Source organism: Cervus elaphus, chromosome 12 (genome assembly GCF_910594005.1).
Source record: "Cervus elaphus chromosome 12, mCerEla1.1, whole genome shotgun sequence".
In the NCBI taxonomy this organism is placed as follows: Eukaryota; Metazoa; Chordata; class Mammalia; order Artiodactyla; family Cervidae; genus Cervus; species Cervus elaphus.
The window spans coordinates 86,783,947-86,802,524 of NC_057826.1; the positions used below are offsets into that span (position 1 = coordinate 86,783,947).

The following is an 18,578-nucleotide window of genomic DNA, read 5'->3' on the forward strand; positions in this document are numbered from 1 at the left end:
GCCTATGTGAAAGCTATTTTTTTTACATGTCTGGTGCAATTGCTAAGGAAAATGTATTCCTAGTATTTCTCCCACGTGAAAAAGGTCAGACATTATGTCAATGCCTTACAACTGTGGTAGTTATATTCACATGGTGCACGCTCAGTGCCTCAGTGGGGTTCTACTCTTTGCCAACCGATAGACAGTACCCAGCCAGCTAGGCTCCTCCGTCCATGGGATTTTCCAGGCAAGAATAGGGGAGTGGGTTGTTATTTCCTCCTCCAAGGGATCCCGTGGTAGGCGGCTTCCTTACCACTGAACCACCTGAGAATTCATGTTCAAGGAATTCTGATAGTAAATCTGAAGAATCGGTAGTTTCTTACAAAATTCTGTTTGCCGCTATCCTTTATATTCCATCCACAGTCCAGTTTTCTAAAAAACCTGAGATCTATTTCCACAGTCTAAAGTGCATAGAGCATAAGCAACACGAACATCACACGAGCAAGGAGGTTAAACTTCTCAGAGGAATTCAGGAAGGCGGATGCGACGAGGAGGTCAGTAGTGCGATGGGCCGGACCTGGGAAAGGTGGGGCAGGCATGGGTGGGCGGGACCTGGCGGAGGTGGGTCTGGTAGGCACCGCCCACGGTGCGCGCAGATTTGGCGCCGAACGCCAAGGAGTCTTCTCGCGAGAGTTCGAGGGAAACGCGGTTTATTTCCGCCGCGCGGAACTCTGCGCTGTTGGCTGCAGCGGCCCGAGCGAGGTGAGAGCGGGCCGAGGGGCGAGTGGAATTACGGAGGGAAGAGACGGTCGAGGTAGTCAGGCCGGGGAGCGGGCATGCTGGGCAGTCGCAAGGAGGGAGAGAGGAAGCAGGCGGACATGACTTAGACGGACGTGGGCTGATTAGGACTGCAGGGAAGGGAGGCCTGACCGGCCACGACCTGTGCAGAGAGGAGGTCGGTGGGGGCCAGAGCTGCCGCTTTTTTTACTTCGTTTACGTTCGGGTCTGCCACTCTCTAAACCAAACCTTTTAGTGGAAAGGAGCGTATGTCAGATACATCTTTTACATCTCCAGCTTCTGTACCGCGATTTCTAAACGCAGGAGGCGTCCTGTGAATGAATACGGTTGAAAGAGAGGATAGACAAGGAAGCACGGAAGAGGGGAGGTTGAAGAAGAGGAATAGGATGGGAAGTTTTGTGGTTTTAAGCCTGGGTAGCAAAGGTCATGGAGTCAGTTTGGTAGGACTTCTGGCGACAAGGTCTTCTGTTTTGATACCTTAAAAGTTGGACGTTGGACACCAAAGACTGTGGGAATGAATTTGTATATTAAGTTTCTTTGTTACCTTCACTCCTCTGCGATTCTGAGGCCTAGAGGAGGAAGTGAAGAGAGCTTCATCAGTGTCTAAAAAGAGACTATGCAAGGAGCTGTCATACTCACTACCAGTTTACTGACAAGTCCCACTCCAGGCTCGACTAAGTTATACTTACTATAGTTTGTACCTTGTTACCTCTTTCATAGCTCCCTTTTGGCCTCAAAGATGTGAACCACATTTCTTCCCAGGAGGCTTAACCAGAATGGGGCTAAATATACTTTTTGGTGATATGAGACTGGATTATTTTAGGTTCGCCAAAAGGTTTTTTGGTGGGTTTTTTTTTTTTTTTTTTTTTATAATGGCTCTAATAGCACTTAGTTGTGTTTAACTTCATTGAAAACAAATTTGTTACAGTGTATTGTAACAGCTGTCATATCAGCATGCGTTAAAAAAAATTCAAAATTGGTGAATTTTTGTGTAGCCATTTTAATATTGAAGATGGAAGAAAAAAGCATTTTTGGCATATTATCCTTTATTATTTTAAGAAAGGTAAAAATGCAACTGAAACTCAAAAAAGATTTGTACAGTATATGGAGAAGGTGCTGTGACTGAGCAAAAGTGTTAAAAGTGGTTTACAAAGTTTCATGCTGGAGATTTCTCACTGTATGATGCTCCATGGTCTGGTAAACCAGTGAATAAATCGAGACATTGAGAACAGTCAACATTATACTACATGGGAGATAGCTGACATATTCAAGATATCCAGATCAAGCATTGAAAATAATTTGCACCAGCTTGGTTATGTACATCGCTTTGATGTTTGGGTTCCACATAAGTTAAGTGGAAAAAACCTTAACCTTATTTTTGCATGCAATTCTTTACTTAAATGTAACAGAAAACTTCCATTTTTAAAACAATTTGTTATGGGCGATTAAAAATGGATACACTACAATAATGTGGGATGGAAGAGATCCTGGGGTAAGGGAAGTGAACCATCAACCACACCAAAGGTCTGTCTTCATCCAAAGAAGGTGATGTTGTGTATATGGTGGGATTGAAAGGAAGTCGTCTCTTAAAAGCTCTTTCTGGAAAACCAAAGGATTGATTCCAACAAATACTGGCCCCAATTTGTTCATTAGCTAAGTGTTGTCCTACTCTTTGGGACATCATGGACTGCGGCTTGACCAGCTTCCCTGTCCTTCAGTATCTCCCCGAGTTTGCTCAAACTTATGTCCATTGAGTCAGTGATGCCATCCAGACGTTTCATCCTCTGTTGCCCCTTCTCCTCTTGCCCTCAATCTTTCCCAGCATCAGGGTCTTTTCCAAGGAGTTGGCTCTTTGCATCACATGGCCAAATTATTAGTTTCACCATCAGTCCATCCAATGAATATTCAGGGTAAATTCCTTTAGGATTGACTGGTTTGACCTCCTTGCAGTCCAAGGGACTCTCAAGAATCTTCTCCAGCACCACAGTTCAAAAGCATCAATTCTTCGGTGCTCAGCCTTCTTTACGGTCCAACTCTCACGTCCGTACCTGAAGGCTGGAAAAACCATAGCTTTGACTATATGGACTTTTGTTGGCAAAGTGATATCTCTGTTTTTTAATACTCTGTCTAGGTTTGTCATAGTTTTCCTTCCAGGGAGCAAGTGTCTTTCAGTTTCATGCCTGCAGTCACCATCCACAGTGATTTTGGAGCTCAAGAAAATGAAATCTGCCAGTTTCCATGTTAGACCAGCTGAAAGCACTTAACAAAAAGCGTCTGGAATTTGTCACCAGAAAACAATTAGAGTGCAAGACCACATGTTTCTTTTCTTCTAAAAATATTTATTTAAAATTCATTTATTTTTAATTGAAGGGTAATTGCTTCACAATAGTTGTTGGCCTCTTCCATACATCAACATGATCAACCGTAGGTATATGTATGTCCCCTCCGTCTTGAGCCTCCCTCTCACCTCCCACCCCTCTAGGATGTTGCAGAGCCCCAGTTTGAGTTCTCTGAGTCATAAAACAAATACCTCTTGGTTATCTATTTTACATATGGTAGTATATATGCTTCCATGTTTCTCTCTCAATTCATCCCACCTTCTCCTTCCTGCCCCCCTCCTTGTCTGTAAGTATTGTCTCTACGTCTGCATCTCCATTGCTGCCCTGCAGATAGGTACATTACTGCCATCTTTCTAGATTCTATATATATGCATTAATATACTATATTTTCCTGTTTCTGACTTCACTGTGTATAATAGGCTCTAGATTCATCCACTTCATTAGAACTGACTCTGATGTGTCCCTTTTAATGACCGAGTAATAGTCCATTGTAAATATGTATCACTGTTTCTTTTATCCGTTCACCTGTTGAGGGACATCTAGGTTGCTTCCATGTCCCGATTCTTGGAAATAGTGCTGCAAAGGACATTGGGGTACACGTGCCTTTTTCAGTTTTGATTTCCTCAGAGTATATGCCAAATAGTGGGGTTGCTGGGTTGTATGTCAGTTCTGCTCCCAGTTTTTTGGGGAATCATATTTTCCAAAGTGGCTGTATCAGTTTACTTTTCCACCAGTAGAGCAAGAGGGTTCCCTTTTCTCCACACCCTCTCCAGTGTTTATTGTTTGTGGGTTTTTTGATGAGGGCCATTCTGACTGGTGTGAGGTGATACCTCATTGTAGTTTTGATCTTCATTTCTCTAATAATGAGCGATGTTGAGCATCTTTTCATGTTTTTATTACCTATCTGTATGTCTTCTTTGGAGAAATGTCTGTTTAGGTCTTTTGCCCACTTTTTGATTGGGTTGTTTGTTTCCCTGGTATCATATTTCTTTGATAATCAGGCAAAAACTGTTACAGCTTGGCTGGGAAGTTCTGATTCATCCATCAGACATTGCACCTTTGGATTTCCATTAATTTTGGTCTGTGACAAAATTCTCTTAATGGAAAAAAAATCTCCATTCTCTGGAAGACTGTAAAAGGCACCTGGAACTGTTCTTTCCTCAAAAAGATGAAAAGTTTTGAGAAGATGGAATTACAAACTTGCCTTAAAAATTGCAGAAGGTAGTGGAACAACAGTGAATACGTTGTTCAATAATGTTCTTGGTGAAAATGAAAAATATATCTTCTATTTTTACTTAAAAACCAAAGAAACTTCAGTATTACCTTTAACTGCCTTTCCAGTTTTGAAAATCTATGGTTGATAACTTGGTTTTGTTTTTATGTACTTGTTGTCTTGGAAATTTAGAATTGGAGAGACTTTGGAAATCATCTGGCTCTAGTAGTTTTACAGTTTCGGGGAAATTGTGAAATTCTTCATTCCTCCATCAACAATTGTTCTTCATTATTTTTGTTTTTTTAGTGGCCCGTCGCAGTTATTAATCCTGCTAGATGGCAGTTGCAAGTGTCAGTATCATTGCCGTCAGAACTCTCCCTGGCCAAAGTCAGGAACTGAACAGATTGAGATAACTTTCTGAGACCTTTCCTTCATGAACTCTCACGCTTGTTATCCGAAACTCAGGGATCCGATAGGTTGGGATAAAGCGTTACACCACCCATGACCTGAACTCAGGAAAAGTAACTCTCAATATCGGAATTCAGGAAAAAACATGGATTTGGGTAGTGAGGATTCTTGGGCTTCTTGTTCTGGCAGTGAAATGAGAAAGATCAATTGGTCACTTCAGTTCTCCTCTCTGGGACCAACACTTTGTTCTCTTCCTCCAGGGTTCCAGCCTTGCCCTCCAAGAGTCCCTTCCCTGTCCGTTTCCCTCTTGGCCATATTTGAAGTAGGTGTTGGGAAGTGTGCTCTCCTTTGGGGCTGTAGAGCTGCCCAGGTTTTCTGCTAGTTCAGGTTGGGAGGGCCAAGATCAAGAACTATTTCTCCAACACCAGCTGTTTATCAGTTTTGGGGATACAGTAGAGGAGAACAAAGACCCACCTTGTCATTGCCCTTTTAGAACTACAGTCTCCTATGGGAGCCAAACATTTATCAAATAATGAGACAAATAGAACCTAATATTGGGTCTGCATAGTGCTATGAAACTACTACTTGACAGTTTGAATGCTTATTATAGAGGATTTAATTTAGGAAAATCGGGGAAGGTTTTTCTGATTTGACAGTTGAGATCTGAAAGGGATGGGGAGTCAGAGGAGAGCCTTTGTAAAGGTCTGAGGGATAGACAAAGTATAGAGGATGGTGTGAAGTCTGTAGAGAAGTAGGAAGGTGCTAAACCCTGCAGGGCCTTAGAGTTTTGTCATTATCCTAAGAGCAGCAGAAAGTTGAAGTGTTTAAGCCTGGTGGTGATGTCATTAGCTTGACGTTTCCAAAGGTTAGTTAAGCTGTAATAGGTAGAATGGAGTGAAAGGGCAAAATGAATAGGAGTAATCCAATAAATGTTAGGAAGTAGTTGTGGAAATAGAAATGGCAGGCTCAAGGAATAATCTGGAAGTAAATGGACAGGGTAAGTAGGATAGGGAAATGAAGTATTAAGGGTGACTTGCAGGTTTCTGACTTGTGTAGCTGGATTGGTGTCATTTACTGAATGGGGAAAATTTAGAAGATTGCTTTTATACATGTTAAGTTATAGATGCCTTTGAAAAATTTTAGAGCTGTAGAATGAGAAGTCAGGATTCAGGGCTCAGATTTGATGCTTGTGTAGAAATAAAAAATGAGTGAGTCATCTATAAATTAGTCATGTGCATAACAGAGTGAAGAGGGCCTAGAATGAAATCTTGGATACTTATTAACCAGGTTAGAGGAAGATAAATTCTCAGAAATTCAGGAGGCATGTCCAGGAAGGGAGGAAAACCAGGTGAGTACTGTGTTTCAGAAGTCAACAAAAATACTCTTCCAGCAAAAGGAGCTGATCAAAAGTGTCAGATGTTTCTGAGAGGGCAAGTGAGATGCTATGAAAAGCATTCTTTCAAGTTACCAATCAAGAAATTATTTCCATTTCAAAGGAAACTTTACTAGAAAGCCATTATGTAAACAGTATTTTTATTTTTTCCTTTTTTGGCTCCACTGCACAGCTTATGGGATCTTAGTTCCTAGGGCAGGGATTGAACCCAGGCCCCCGGCAGTGAGAACACCAGAGCCCTTACCACTGAACCACCCGGGAATTCCCAGTAATAATTTTAAAAAGCTCTGGTTGGAGTGGAAGTGAGGTTCTCATACCCTGCCTGTTTTACCTCATTTGGACCACAGTTTGAAACCCTCTGAAAAGTTAAAATCATTTTATAATGGGAAAACTCAACAGTTAAGGTAAAATGTTTTGCTCAAACCCATAGTTATTTAGTGGTAGGCTGTCCATTAGAACTCAGTTCTTCCAGTTTCTAACTTAGGTTCTTTTTGCTGTAACTGTTATATTCTCCACTTTGTTTCACGATGTGTGAGTTTGAAAATTGGTTAAACTGACTGAACAACATGCATTTTGCTGCAAGTGGAACTTAACTGTGCAATAGAAAAACTGCTTGGATGAATAAACGTTTTACTTTTCTCCCCCAGAGGAAAAGATGGTAGAACCACAGGAGAATGGCTTGATTGACGTACCAGATTATGAGCATATAGAAGATGAAACTTTTCCTCCATTCCCACCTCCAGCCTCTCCAGAGAGAGAAGATGGTGAAGGCGCTGAACCTGAAGAAGGTCCATGACACCAAAGTGGTGTCCATGTTCAGCTATCCCTCTGTCAGCTTACAAAATGACACATTTTATAAGTGAGGCTTAAATAAGTAATATTAAGTCTTGGTATGTTTCACCAGAGTCAGGGAGAGGAGCGTCTGTTCCCGTACCTCCGAAGAGAACCGTTAAAAGGAATATACCCAAGCTGAATGCTGAGAGGTACATTTACTCTTTCCTTAAACACTTCTACTTGTCTTTCCATCATCTTTTCCCTCTTATGTTACAAGCTTTTGGTTGGGATGATTTTGGGATCAGATATTTCTAAAGGCATTTTTTTCAGTTTAACAGATAACATTTTTTTTCTTATGGTCTTGCTTTGGCCTTGATGGCTTTAGAAAACTTGAAATTTAAAAATACTTCTATTTACAGATTAATTTCAGAGAGAGGGCTCCCAGCATTAAGGCATATGTTTGAGAAGGCAAAATTCAAAGGTAAAGGTCATGAGGTAAGAAATGTCTGATTTGTATTTTAGACCTTTGTTTCTTAAAATATTGGTAAGACTGTGTGCCCATTGTCATGTTCTCAGGAATCTTAGAATGTTTCACAGATCCTGTCATTCATCATCATATCTTTAGAAACTGATATGTGGAAAGGACATTGAAGACATTTAGGAACTGTCAATCTCTGCACAAGTGAACATTTAAAAATTTCCTTTGCATCATGTAGAGTGTAGATATAATTTTTTTGCAGATGATCTCTTTGTAGAGCCTTGTAATAATTTATGAAGGATTTTCAAATATGTTCTTAAATTATCAACATCTGGGGTAGGTGTTGGTCCCATTATGTAGCGAAGGAAACTGAGTTTTAGTTTTAAACTTCCACTCCCAGTGGTTAAGAGCAGACCCTTGGCTTTTGTTTCATGGACCAGCTAGAGGAACATTAATACAACATGAGCATGATTTTGGTGTGGCATTCAGGAGAGTTGGAAAGAAGGAAGTGACCAGAGGCCAACTATTCAGCGGCTATTTCACTCCCAGGGGAACGGTCGGATATTAATAATAGCAGGGGGATGAACAACATATAATACTTGGAGGTGATTGGGAGGTACAAAAGTAAAAATTAATCCCCAAATTTTAAACCTAGGAGGCTGAAAAGCCTGTATTACATTTTCTTAGTTTCAGTGGACAATAAGGAAGAATATAAGCCTGTGTTCTGTTTTGCCACAAAACTAAACCTAAGTCAAGATATTTTAAAACCGTGCCCAGCTCAGTTAATTCATTGCTCTTAATCGAAATTTTCAGGTAGTAATGATAAACTGGTGCTTTGAATTTGTGACATCTTCATCATTTTCATAAGTACTTTGTTAAGATAAATAAACTTATGAAGAGTAAATATTTTGTATTCCTTCAGTGGGTGAGGGTGGACTCTGAGTTTGTCTAGTCTCCTATACTTTGCCTTTGAAAATTCTTACTGTGTTCTCACAAAGTTGCATCACTGATGCCTTTTTTCCAGGTATGATTTGGGACTTTACACTGTATTTAGGTTTGTCTCTTCTCTGTCCCTTGGGTCTAACATGACATTGTGAGGTGGCTGATCAACAACTGGAAGATGGTCATAGGTGGTTGAGTCTTTAAAAGAACTTTTATCTTTATCAGAATGAGAATGATAAGACATTATGTTCTCAGTATTACATATTGAGTTATTGGTAGAGTTGATTGTTTTAACCATGAGCTTCTTATGGTTCAAATACCACCAAGATCAAATACCACCATCACAATAATAGTGGACATTTGCAGGCTTGCTTTGTGTCAGGCACTTTTCCTGTATTACTTAATTCTTCTAACAACCCTATGAAGTGTGTATAATCTCATTTTATTCATGAAGAAAAATTACACAGATAAAGTGATTTGTTTGAAGTCACACAGCTATTAAGTGGTAGAATTTAGATTTGAATCTACACAGTCTGATCCAGAGCTTTTAACTACTTTCATATTTTAAAATTCTATAAGAAAAAAAAATTTATAGTAAAATCAGGAATTTGGAACTTTTTTCATTTATTACTGTGGTTTATTAAATTTTGTTTTTCGTTAATTTTTTTTTTTAATGTTAAATTGAAGTTTCAAATGTAGAGAGGTATTGTGGTCTGAGAATGTTTGCACTTGTCTTACTAGTTTTCAGTACTTTGCCCTGGGAATTTCTGAGTATATTTTCACAGAGCTGATTCTCAGTGCTTTCTTCTCTGTATCAGATTTTTAGGGTCCTCTCAGTTTGTATAGTTATTTCTAAAAGATAACCTTGTCATATTTTATTAAATTTACTTTCAAGTATTACTTTATAGTCCTGAAAAGACACATGTGATTATCTTTTAACTTTTATTAAGTTTTCATACTAGGTTTCTTTTTTCCTCTGATTTTTAAAGCCTACTGCAGGTTTTAAACCTACTGCAGTCCTCTAAGCCCTTAATACATACATTTCTTCTTAAAGTTTCTTCTAAAAGTTTATTAACCTTATATAGAAGGACACCAGTGACTTTGGTACTACTGTTCAATTCTGAAATGTGCTGACAAGGTCACTTGTGAGAATGAATCTTCTATTTAGCACTTTTATTTTTATGTGCCAGGCTGAGGACTTGAAGACCCTAATCAGACACATGGAGCACTGGGCACATAGACTATTCCCTAAACTGAAATTTGAAGATTTTATTGACAGAGTTGAATATCTGGGAAATAAAAAGGAAGTTCAGGTAGGTGTTGAGATTATTATGAATATCATTCACAATGCTAAATTGTATAAGGATATATTTAGTTGAGGCTAAGTAGCTCTTTGGGGTCTTCATTTTGCAGTCTTAGTAGAGAGGAGAGAGTTAATAGTAATTACTTGAGCAACTTTTTTTGAAACTAAGAACAAAATCAGTGACCACTTTCTCCCAAATCTAAGTGAAAAATGTAAAAAATGTCTTTTATTTTCAGACCTGTTTAAAACGAATTCGACTTGATCTCCCTATTTTACATGAAGATTTTGTTAGCAATAATGGTAAGAATATAGGTTTATGTACTTGATAAAGTTTGCTTTTATAAATGGATCTAGTTGGGGTCGGCAGTGTTACAGGATTGACTTCTTAGTCTATTTTGAGTATATAATTACAGTATAGTAGATAGGAATGAATTAAGGTGCCTTGATACATCTAGAATACACAGTGGTATGCCATTAAGAGATGTAAAAATATCTTTACATGTTCACAAAGAGCATGAGTTTTTGTGAACTGTGGGTCATGACTCATTGATCTTTTGTAGTGCTTGTTAATAAAAATATATGAAAAGATACAGTGTTCATATACATGCCCATTATAAAAAAGTGGTTCTGGGAAATTAGAATAATTTGATGTTGAACTACTTCACATTTCACACAAGAGTACAGATCTTGTGTATATGACTTTATTTAGACCTTTGTGACTGTTCCTGGTATTGATTGCATTTGTTAGTTGTACAGTGCAACCATAGGCAGTCACATACATCAAAACATATGGTTCCTGCCGACAGGGTCTGTATAGTTATCAGATTTTCTGTGCGATGGCTCCATACATGTTTACTTTTTGCTTTTAAAATTTTTAATAGATGATGTAGAAAATACAGGCTCCATATAGAATACCCAAAAGTTATTTAGAAATTGCTTTTAAAGGTGTAAAAGATTGTGATTTAAATAATCCAAGGCTTAATTATTTGGTAAGAATTTATGGTATGAGATGTTGGCGTGGGATTTGATCTGTGACAGGAATTGGTTATTAAACTGAATCCCACAGCACACCCTACTGGCTTAGTTAGCTTATCCATTCAACTTTTTGAGCTTCGTACAATGTGCTAATGGGCTTCCTTGGTGGCTCAGTGGTAAAGAATCTGCCTGCCAATGCAGGAGACATGGGTTGGGAGAAGGAAATGGCAACCCACACCACTATTCTTGCTTGGGAAATCCCATGGACAGAGGAATCTGGTGAGCTATGGTCCATGGGGTCACAAAAGAGTTGGACATAGTGACTAAATAACAACAACACTGTACAATATATATATCTCCCCCCCTCCCCCGGAAAGGAGAGTAAATGTAAATTCATATTTCAAATGGTTGTCTTGGTGATATGAATTTTTTTCCCCACTTGTCAGATCTGATGAGTTATCTTTTTTTTAAACTCCATAATGTGAATGATACAAAGAGAAGGTGAAGTGTCAGCTTTGCCATCTTCTTACTTCTTGCTTATACTTCTGTTATCTTCTACCTACAGATGTTCTGTTATTTTGTAAAAACCTTTTAAAGTTACCACTTGTGCATTTTGTTAGGGTTGTTTTGGTTAAAATAGATAGTATGTCAGTTTGCTTAACTGGGTCATCAGAATATCAGCTATATGTCATAATATGCTGAATTTAAAAAATGAGGACTCAACTCCACCCTGCCTTGAAGGTAGCTTAGGATAAGTGATAGGTTATCACTGCCAGTTCTTCTTCTAAATGTAAGTTAGAAGAAGAAATATAAATTTTTCTTAATTCTTAAATGAAGTGTAAAGGGAAAATTTAGTATTTACTTTTCATACCCCTGTGGATCATTTTAGGAACATCCTACTTTGAGTAACTGGTGTACAGGGCTTTAAGAATTTATTAAGACTAATAATGTAGAGAGCACTTAATTAAAAAAAAAATTAGCTTGGAAATATGTCCACAGATCTCTAAATTTCTTTTTCCTTTTTCACTTTGTATCTTGGTTTTACTCTATATAAAAATAGCCTATATAAAATAATTACTGTGTATCATACAATGTAGCAAGCTAGTAAAATGTTTTTAATGTAAAACAAGGCTATGCGTTGGATTCTTTAAATTCTTTTATTAGCAACTACAAACTTTTGCTCTGTTAATGCATATTTTTAAACTAGTATCCCATTTGACTTAAAATAACTTTAAATATTCCTTCTACTTGTTTGAGTCAAGCATGTCAAGCATCTGACATTCTCATACCTCACAAATTGTTTCTTCACGTCTGGTACCTTGTTGTTTTAAATTGGTTTTCAGTCAATAGCTGCAGAAACTCTTTTTCTAACTAGTTTAACACTACAGATACGCTTTTTCTTTTCTACTGCAGATGAAGTAGAGGAAAATAAAGGCCATGATGTAACTGCTACCGAATTAGATCCCTTTCTGACAAACTCATATGGAAGTGTAGAGTTTGCTTCTGAGTCAAGTAGAAGCCTAACAGAAGAACAACAACAAAGAATTGAGAGAAATAAACAACTGGCCTTGGAAAGAAGACAGGCAAAGCTACTGAGTAACAGTCAGTCCCTAGGAAATGGTAAATTTTATGCTGCATTTTATGTGCTACCATTCATATATCAAGGGCATGTTAGAAATTTTAACTTCTTTGCTATTCCTCCAAATAAAATACCTCGAAGAATAGAAAAATATGGTATAGTATATTAAATTTATGTGTATTTGAGAGAGAGAGTGAGTGAGAGACCTGGTTGGAATCCACAAAGAATACAAGTTCAAGATAGTTTTCTGGGTAGCTGAGCATCTGTTAAAAAGTTATTCTAATAATCACTTAAAATTGATTCTGGATCTTTCAAAAACATATTCTTCCCTGACTCCCTAAAGCATGTGACATATAATTTTATCTTAATGATCATAATTAAAATATTAATTGCTTTGTTATTCCCTAAACATATAAAATACTCTGCACCCATTGAGGACTTTAGAGCCATTTGCTGTGACATGAATAGGTCCCAAAATGCTTTTTATTGCATTGTGTTACTTCTGTTGTGAGCTGTCATATTTGCTTTCTTATTGATTCCCTTATCTCTTTTAAAACTGCCTTAAAATTTGCTGATTTAAAATAGACTGTGGGTTTGGAAACTGGATAATCAGGTTTGGTAAAGCTGTATTTAAAAAATAATTGCAAATTGCTTTTGAATAAAGCACACATAATCACATTTACCTTTGTCAGTTTCCAATCCAGTTTTTCCTTTTGAAGTGGGAAAATAAGAATTATAGTAGTGAAGATACCATGTTATAAAACAAGTTTCACCCAAAATAATGAAATTCTCAAGTGAAAATTATTCAGTGGTATTTTCAGTTTTTTTCCAGTTAGAATGAATTTAATTTTTAACCTAACAAATAGATGTTTTATACTACTTTGTGAAAAATACATGAAGATAGAACTGTTGTTGATGGCAGTTCTTCCTTGCTGTCATTATCAAAGTTTACTTGGCAAAAAGTATTTTAAGGCACATCTTCTATTTATAATATATGACTCTAAAATTTTCTGAGTAGAAATGAGTATCTTAAATATTTTTTATTATAGATCACTTATATATCTCATAAGAACATTTGACTTTAAAAAAACCTATCTAGTAATTGTAATTTTTGAATGGGAACAGTTGCATTTGGCTATGATTCAAAAGTTTGAGTTCGACTTGCATTTTTAATGGATTTTATAATAATACATGTATAGAAATGACTTTATTTGGAAGGAAGGAATCATAATTAACATTAAAATGATCATAGATTTTATTTTTATTGATTTAGACTCATGAAGAAGTTTGTACTAGGTAAGATTGGATCCAGTGCTTATAATGAGTAATAATGGTTTCTCTTGCAGACTTGTTGGTGAACACACCCAGCACACAGCCACCTGAAGAGGGTAGTACGGGTGAGGAGCAAAAGGAGGAAGAATCAAATGAGTTTAACAAAGACCTTCTAGATAGTCCACATAATGATGGTGCTGCCAGTACTATAAATGAAGAGGAGGAATTAAAAGTAGAGAAAACGCAACTGGACCAATCCTTTTAAAATGTACAGTAGTTACTTAAGGCTTCATCTAGAAATGTTCCTGAAGTTGGATAGGCCTCAACTGAGAAAATCTATTAAGTTTCTATCTTCCAAATTTGAGATGACTCTGCAGTGCATTTTGTCAGCTTTGAATGAAAATCTTTATATAGTGAAATTTTCAGATTCTTGTTTAAAATCTGGTATTATTTTAATTATGCTATGTGATCAGTTGCTCAGTTGTGTCTGACTGGGATCCCCTGGATCCCCACCAGGTTCTTCTGTCCATAGGATTTTCCAGGCAGGAATCACTGGAGCGGGTTGCCATTTCCTCCCCCAGGGGATGTCAACCCAGGGATCAAACCTGCATCTCCAGTGTCTCCTGTATTACAGGTAGATTCTTTAGTGCTGAGCCACTGGGGAAGCCTTATTTATAATTATACTTGTTTCTTATTAACTTTTGTTGTCTATTTTTCTCCTTAGTGTTTATTTGTATATTAAGTATGACCTTGTAAAAATGATTGGTAGTTAATAAGTAGCTTTTGCTGCTTGTGTTCCATTGAATGCCCTGTTTGTACTAAATTGGGTAGTGTTTTAAGATGTACATATGTATAATAAATACTAATGTGCTTTTTTTTTTTTAAATAAAAATCTCACAAAGTATCCCTAGAGGCTTTATAAAAGTTTCTTACTGCTCTTTAGTGCTACACTATATACTTATGGTAAAATGTTTACACTTGTTATATATGTGTTTACATGTCTTTTGAGAAATCATTTTAATACTTTCAAAGGGTCAGTGAAAAGCTGATGTATTGACTGGCCTGCATAGGTCCTGCTGCTAAGTCACTTCAGTCGTGTCCGACTCTGTGAGACCCCATAGACGGCAGCCCACCAGGCTCCGCCGTCCCTGGGATTCTCCAGGCAAGAACACTGGAGTGGGTTGCCACATAGGTCCTAGGGAAGTTCAAACGCTCCTTGGTATCTTTTTGTTGTTGTTCAGTCACTAAGTTGTATCCAACTCTTTGTGACCCCATGGACTGTGGCACACCAGGCTCCTCTGTCCATGGGGTTCTCCAGGAAGTACTGTAGTGGGTTACCATTTCCTTCTCCAGAGGATCTTCTCAGACCAGGGATCAAATCCGTATCTTCTGTATTGGCAGGCAGATTCTTTACCACTGAACCACCAGGGAAGGTTGGTACCTTACTGACTAGTTAGTTGGAGAGAAACTTGCAAAGTATCATGAGCACCTCAGGAGGATTCACAGGAGATCTTGCGTTGGTGGGGATGCCAAGGATTGGGAGGAACATGTGCAATAATATAGAAATGAAAATCTAGGAAATAAGAGATTTGGGAATGGTGGATATGAGGCTGAAGTGTTAGAGGCACTTGGTGGGAAGACCTAATTGGAGTTTTTCCAGCCTCAGTTTATCAACTTGGTGGAGGGGTAATTACAAACAGTACTACGTTGAGAATCAAGTTTTAAAGGTTTGTCTGGTTCTTAGGAGATTCCCACGAGGGAGAGGGCAAGGCAAAGCTAGTCGTTACAACCTAGGACATGGGAAGGTTGCTTCTGGGGAGAGGGGTAGGCTGGCAGAGTGATGGTGCTAAGTAATAAGTCTCCAGCAAGGGCAAGGCCTGGGCAACTCATCTAAGGAGTACTCAGCTCAGTGAGAGGATGGAAGGGAGGTGTGAGAGAACAGACCTTACCCTGTGCATCCCATCCCACTCCCTATGCCCCAACCCCAACTGGTGCTGGGGACAGCAGGGGAGACTGAGTCAAATATAAAGTCAAGGGTTTTAAAGTGGACACGTGGACAGGACTGAGTCTTATTATCTGAAGGAAACTGAAAAGTGAATCTGGCAGATGTCAGAGGGACCTGTGACCCAAATGGCCCAGTGTAGAAATTACTGGAAAATTAATGCAATAAAAGAACTGATTTGAGACAAGCTAGCCAAAAGTCAATTCTGGGTTTATTAACAAGACTGGCAACCTGTTTTGCAGAGCCAGGATTCAGTGATCCAGTATCTCTGAAAAACCACTTTCCATAATGACCTAATTGAACTTTAATGCAACTTAGTGATAAGAAAACATTTCACAAATACGTGAAATATCTACCCAATCTCGCCCCCGCCCCCGCCATTCAGGGATTGGGTGGCACTGAAGGGCACAGAAAATTTTACCTTGATGTTTAAAAGAAGGTAAAACATTCACGTAAGACAAAGTTCTCCTTTAATGAAGTCAGAAGAGTTTCATATGCCATAACTGTTGGAAACATCCAGGAGAGCTAGGTCTCTTATTTCCTCTAAAAGTGTGTACAGGCTTCTTCCCTTTGTTTGGCAGTATTTTTGATAATCTTCAGTGATGTTTACTTCGACTTCTTGAGCAAGCTGAGCCTCCTCCACAGATCTAGTTACTTCTTTCACTAAATCACTCTTTAGCAAGAGGGAACTCTGCTGAAAAAGTTCTGTATCTGGTGTCATGTGTGGTTTACTGCTTATTATTTCAAGCCGTATTGTATCAGAATGGCAACGTGAGGTCTGTACAGATATTCTCACCTATCATAGAGGAAAAAATGCATATTACTAAGTCACAGTCTTTGCTTGTTGCATGGAAAGCAATGCTTAATGTAAATACAGACTTACTGTTACATGGTCAAACAAATGGAACGTAACAGATTCCCCTCCTGTTGTGGTAGAGGTGATTTTGTTTTGAAAGCGTTGAAGGGATCCTGGTTTCCATTCAGAATGGCCATCTGGGCCACATGAGATCACCAAACCATCTTTATTTCTTAAATAAGCAGCACCTTTAATCCCAAACCTGAATTATTGTTAGAATAAAAATTCAGAGATGTATATTCTTTAGTATGCAGATCTTGTATACTTACCTAGAACGCTAGTTTTTCTTACAGCTTCAAAACAACAAAAAAAAACTTCCAAAAACAAACAAAGCCAGCAGAAAAAGAACTTTACATCTGATTTACCTCTAAATATCTACTTCACTGAGCAGATGAAAACAAAATGTTTTGCTAAAGAAAAAATAAAACTATCTGCCGACTTACACAGAAGTGAGTGAAAGTGTTAGTCGCTCAGTTGTGTCCAACTTTTTGTGACCCCATGGACTGTAGCCTGCCGGGCTCCTCTGTTCATGGGATTTTCCAGGCAAGAATACTAGAGTGGTTTGCCATTCCCTTCTCTAGGGGATCTTCCTGACTCAGGAATTGAACCCAGGTCTCCTGCATTGCAGGCAGATTTCTTTACCATCTGAGCTACCAGGGATCTCTTTTTTTATACTTATATAATGAATTATATAAAGCGTTAAAGCATCTGCCTGCGGTGCGGGAGACCTGCATTTGATCCCTGGGTCGGGAAGATCCCCTGGAGAAGGAAATGGCAACCCACTGCAGTATTCTTGCCTGGAGAATCCCATGGACGGAGGAGCCTGGTGGGCTACAGTCCATGGGGTCGCAAAGAGTCGGACACGACTGAGTAACTTCACTTTCACTTTCTTTCAATGAATTATATATTACATTATGTACATATGGTAACTTCAAAACAGTTGCTAAAGTAAGTGCTTTAAAGAATGATATCTAATGTGCCATTTCTATAAAGGGAAAGTCATTCAGTTGTGTCCGACTCTGTGACCCCGTGGACTATACAGTCCATGGAATTCTCCAGGCCAGAATACTGGAGTGGGTAGCCTTTCCCTTCTCCAAAGGATCTTCCCAACCTAGGGATCGAACCTACCATTTCTATACTGTGTCTATACTTTAAGGTTAACTATGACTTCATAACAACTTTTGTGTTAGAAATAACATACCTTGGTATAAACACAAGCACACCATTTGTCCTAATTGAATAAATGACCCCATCTGATATGCAACGCTCTTCAGTTTCGGGGTCTTTGTCTTTAAAATACATGCATTGGAAGAGCTCAGTAGACTGCTTCTGAGAATGTTGTGCTGCCTGTAAGAAGAAACACAACCCCCAAACATGATGATGGATTCTTGACACCCCGGAAGAAACATGTGATTCATATTCCCAAAGAAACAATGTCTTTTAAAAAGGCTAGGTTCTAGAAAACTATTAATACAAATATTCTCTATTATTAATTAAATCAATTTTGTAGGACCCTTTAGTCAAGCCCTCAAAAATGTCTTAGAAAATTAATTCTTTAAAGAAAACTACTTGTTTGTTATTTAAAAGCTGTTTATAGTTCACTCAAGAAGAGGAAAAGTACCCACGTCTATGTCTTACCTGTATTTTTCAAGTCTGTCCTACAAAATCCTGCTGATGGAAGTGCAAATTGGAACTATATTCTGGAGGGCAATTTAGTAATAGGTATGAAAGTTTTAATTATGCCTGATTTGTGTTGATGTATGGCAGATTTATTTATCTGATTTATTTCACTATAAACTGTAAAGCAATTGTCTTCCAGTTAAAAACAAAAGCTGAAAGTTTTGTGTACCCCTTTTGATTCAGTAATTCATTATTGTCAGGAATTTATCCAGGCAAAATGTGAGAAGTCTATAAAAATGTATACACTAAGATGGTTGTAAACTAGATTGCCAGGAACACTGCTGCCTAACCAAACTTTCTGAAAGGATGGAAACATTCTGTATCTGTGTTGTCCCATAGGTAGCCACTAGCCACACATGTCTATTAAGCATGTGGAATGTGGCTAGTGCAACTGAGGAGCTGAATTTTTAGTTGAAACCAACATGAGTAGTAGTGGCTATAAGATTGTATAGTATCAAACTAGTGTTCCAACTGGATACAGATGATATTAAACATTTAGGTAGTTTCCAATCCGATGTATCACCAAATGGTCTAGTTCTATCTAAGCTGTATAACATGGTCAATAGCCACAGTTTGAAATAAAATAC

The 18,578-nt window shown here is 38.2% G+C and overlaps 2 protein-coding genes and 1 non-coding gene across 6 annotated transcripts in view; 2 read left to right on the forward strand and 1 right to left on the reverse strand.

Annotated features, from left to right (window-relative positions):
- The first annotated feature begins 636 nt into the window (after positions 1 to 636).
- TIPIN (TIMELESS interacting protein) lies at positions 637 to 14,357 on the forward strand. 4 transcript variants are annotated; one of them, XM_043920541.1, is made up of 8 exons: positions 637 to 741; positions 6,778 to 6,918; positions 7,035 to 7,113; positions 7,324 to 7,399; positions 9,515 to 9,637; positions 9,864 to 9,927; positions 12,016 to 12,222; positions 13,510 to 14,357. In XM_043920541.1, exons 2-8 carry the CDS (start codon positions 6,786 to 6,788, stop codon positions 13,716 to 13,718), a joined length of 891 nt encoding a protein of 296 aa, XP_043776476.1. In that variant the 5' UTR covers positions 637 to 741; positions 6,778 to 6,785; the 3' UTR covers positions 13,719 to 14,357. The 4 variants fall into 4 exon arrangements, with proteins under 4 accessions (XP_043776476.1, XP_043776474.1, XP_043776475.1 ...); XM_043920539.1 differs by lacking the exon at positions 637 to 741 and adding an exon at positions 5,066 to 6,085; XM_043920540.1 differs by lacking the exon at positions 637 to 741 and adding an exon at positions 5,066 to 6,085 and having other exon boundaries at positions 13,528 to 14,357.
- Positions 10,343 to 10,478, forward strand: LOC122706051. The gene has a single exon (XR_006344303.1).
- A 1,287-nt stretch (positions 14,358 to 15,644) lies between the features above and the next one.
- Positions 15,645 to 18,578, reverse strand: part of DIS3L (DIS3 like exosome 3'-5' exoribonuclease) — a 32,953-nt gene continuing 30,019 nt past the window's right edge. Inside the window, exons 15-17 of the mRNA XM_043920173.1 lie at positions 17,513 to 17,658; positions 16,339 to 16,513; positions 15,645 to 16,251 (exon numbers count right to left, since the gene is read on the reverse strand). Of these exons, the coding sequence (XP_043776108.1) occupies positions 15,946 to 16,251; positions 16,339 to 16,513; positions 17,513 to 17,658 (627 nt within the window). The 3' untranslated portion in view covers positions 15,645 to 15,945. The remainder of the gene's footprint in view (positions 16,252 to 16,338; positions 16,514 to 17,512; positions 17,659 to 18,578) is intronic.